Below are 3,274 nucleotides of genomic sequence, written 5' to 3'. Positions count from 1 at the left end.
GTTGAGGGAGGGGCCGGGATGTTTCGATCAGCTGTGGGATGGGGTCGGGGCGGCCGGATGGGGCCGGGGGCTTGCAGAGACAAGTGGAGCCCGCGGGTCGTCCTCGAACCCCTTGCCCAGAGTAGGAGACGTTAGGATACACGGAAAGCTTTAGACAAAAATAATTGCCATTTGTTTAGGCGTTTACTGTGTGTCGGGGAGGGGCTACATCTGTTCTGCCTTTTTTCAGTGTGTGAATCCTGTGCGGCAGATGCTGTTACTCTACACATTTTACATGTAAGGAAACTGAGGCACAGGAAAGTTGAGAAACTTGCTTGAGCTCACAGAGCTGTAACAGCAAAGGAGTCTTGATTCCAAAGTCAGTAGCCTTAACTACCAGTATGTAGCCTTCCAGTATATTCCAGAACTGCTCAGTTTCCAGGCGAGAAACTGAGGCCCAGAGGTGAAATTACATAGTTAACGATCGTCAGATGCCTGACATATTTCCTATAAAGGTCGATCTTTGCCTCTTTCCCTTGAATTCCTGTTGGCTCGGGTCACTGCCCAGAGCAGTCTCCCACCTGTCCTGCCCACCGCCCACTCAGTTCTGTCTCTCCTCCTACCTTCCACTCCTTGAATGGCTTCTCTCCTCTTGCTCCTTGGGCGTTGAGAATCAGACCAGCCATCCCTGGTTGAGTGACCCAAAAGCACCTCTTGAAGGAGCAAAGAAAGAATCTCCAGAAGAGACTTGGTGGGATCAAAGCCTAGACACTGGTTAAGGCCAGCACTCAGCCCAGGGCTATAACCCGGCATGCTTGTTGAGTCAGAGGAAAGCACTCAGGGAGCCCAGAATACTGACTCTTTCTCCATGTTACCGGCTCAGGGCCTGCCAGGCCCAGCCTGTTCCTGATGATGACCTCTTTTCTCTGAGCTTTCCTTGTCTTTTCTGGTACTGGTCCTCTTTCCACTCAGCCCTCCCCAGCGAAGGAAGTTGTGATATCTGGGAGGGGAAAAAAGACAAACAGAACCACGTGAACTTGGACCGCGTTGTCTTGTAATCAGAGAAACCTCACATTGCCCTGGGTGTGTAGCCTCTCTGTGTGCGAGCCAGTCCCAGGGTGGACAAACCCCGCTGATGCCATTTGGTACCATCTCCTGGGACTGTTCTTTCTCTCTCAGTGGGGCTTTTCCAGGACAAGAATGTTATCTTGAAAACAAAAAAGAATGTTATCTGTCCTCCTGGGCCTCCTACCTGGTTTAGGACTCAGTGCTGCTGCATAATGGTGTGCCTTGTTTTTAGCAAATGCTTGAGCCCATTTCTGAAGAAGTTGTGTAAACAGTAACTGAAGTCTCCATTCAGCATATAAAGCTTAAATAGTGAACCTCACTCTTCAAATCAAGAATCCCTGTGGGAGCGATGAGAGCTGTGGACTGTCACAGGAAAAAGCACGTGTGTGATCATCTCGAGGACTCATGGACTGGTACCCCTGAAGACTCAGCTTAGGCACCCCAAGTTTAGAGGAACCCTGAAGTGAGCCCTTTGGTAAGGTGGAGAGTCATGTCTTAAAAAGTTAGGCATCAGGCTTAAAAAGGCAAACCAACAGAAACAGAGCACCTGCCGTAAGGATCTGGAAGAAAAACAGAAGAGTTAACCCAGATGGTCTAACCTGATTGGAGGGATTATGGTGTCTGCAAAGCCCTGCGCCTCTTCTACTGCACTGGTCACTTTTTTTTTCCTGGCTGTGCCCTGCGGCATGTGGCTGTGCCCTGCGGCATGTGGGATTTTAGTTCCCTGACCAGGGGTTGAACCTGGGCCTTCCGCAGCAAGAATGGGGAGTCCTAACCACTGGACCGCCAGGGAAGTCCCTACACTGATCACTTTGGGGCTGTGTGGGTGGGGTTCCGGGAACCCAGTGTGCTCATTTTTTCCATGGCTATGTTGTTATGCTCCTCACAGCAGTGTTGAAACAACCACATGCTGGCAGCTACTCATAAGCAGCTGCTACCCAGGAGGGTTCAGTCCTTGGGGGTGACAGATGGTGACTCCAGCGGTCTCATCAGGGCCTGTCCTCTTTTCTCACAGCATCCTGATGTCCTATGACCATGTAGAGCTTACGTTCAGTGACATGAGGAATGTGCCAGAGGCCTTCAAGGGGACCAAGAAAGGCACCGTCTACCTTACCCCGTACCGGGTAAGTTGTACAGTGAGACAGCTGGTTTGGACACTCGTGGCTCCAGGAGGCTGATGTGAGAGCCTTAGGTCAGCCTCAGCCTCGTGAGTCTAGTGGCCTCTGAACCCTGGTGAATGTCAGCATGTTTCTGTCACATCTCCCTGGTTCTCGAACCACCAGGCTCTTTGTGCAGCAAACCTGACGGCTGGACAGTGAATCCATGCAAATTCCCGAGCGGCTGCTGCAAGCAGTCAGGAGTTCAGTGCAGCTGGTGGGATGACCTGGGCCTGGGGGAGAGGCCGTGGTTACTTTGAGTTCTGTAGGAGTAGCCCGTGAGGCCCTTGTGCACGTCCAGAGTGATAAGTGTGGTCCACAGGATTCAGTAGCACAGCCGCAGTCTCTGGGCTGGGCAAAGAGCCCAGCCAAACCCAGCAGAGCAAGAAATGCCAGCCTGCAGAATGGGCCTCACCTAAGAGTACCCCGGGCACACTCAGAGAGACTTCCAGAGAAACACAAATGATGTTCTTGGAAGAAGATGGCTGCCTGGGGCCACCCGAGAGCTGACTTAGAGGTGGAGAGGCGAGAAGCGCACAGGCCTTAGAGGAGACCCGGGTGGGGGTGGGGAGGGGTGTCTCAAAACGCTGTCTCTGGGGGTTCAAGTTGGCATCTCCAGTCACAGGTTAAACTCATGGATATAAAACATCAGGTTCTCTGCCCTCGGGGTGAGAGCCTGGCTGATTGGGCAGAGTCCACGGGCGGGTTAGTACTGCCCCTTCTCCTGGGGTCTGCCACCCGCTGCCGTTGCCCCCTTTCAGTTCTGTGGAGCTCAGGCTGGACCCCCGCTTTGGGAGCCCTTCCCCCACCTCTGCCCTCGCCTCGCAGCCTCTTCACTGAGGCTCCGCGTCCGCCGCCTCCTCACCACCCGTGAGTGACAAGAGCAGGCCGTCCTGTTCACACATGTGGCCTGAGTCTCGCGTTTTTCTTGTGAATTCACACATCTGGCCTCCCCAGTCCAGCTGCACATGGGGCCTTTTACTCCAAAAGGCACCCTCCAGGGGTGGCTGTTGCAGAGAGTGCCCTGGGGCTGCTGGGTGCTGGCTGTGGCCACCCACCCCAGCCCTGGG

The 3,274-nt window shown here is 53.8% G+C and overlaps 1 protein-coding gene across 2 annotated transcripts in view; it reads left to right on the top strand.

The window, feature by feature from the left end:
* WBP2 (WW domain binding protein 2) overlaps window positions 1-3,274 on the top strand; it is a 7,819-nt gene that overhangs the window by 370 nt on the left and 4,175 nt on the right. For both annotated transcript variants that reach the window (XM_010856183.1, XM_010856182.1), the window contains exon 2: window positions 2,063-2,171. In XM_010856183.1, coding sequence (XP_010854485.1) covers window positions 2,063-2,171 — 109 coding nt within the window. The remainder of the gene's footprint in view (window positions 1-2,062; window positions 2,172-3,274) is intronic.

Source organism: Bison bison, unplaced genomic scaffold, assembly GCF_000754665.1.
Source record: "Bison bison bison isolate TAMUID 2011002044 unplaced genomic scaffold, Bison_UMD1.0 scf7180017864371, whole genome shotgun sequence".
Lineage (NCBI taxonomy): Eukaryota > Metazoa > Chordata > Mammalia > Artiodactyla > Bovidae > Bison > Bison bison.
This window is presented reverse-complemented; position numbering and strand designations above follow the sequence as displayed.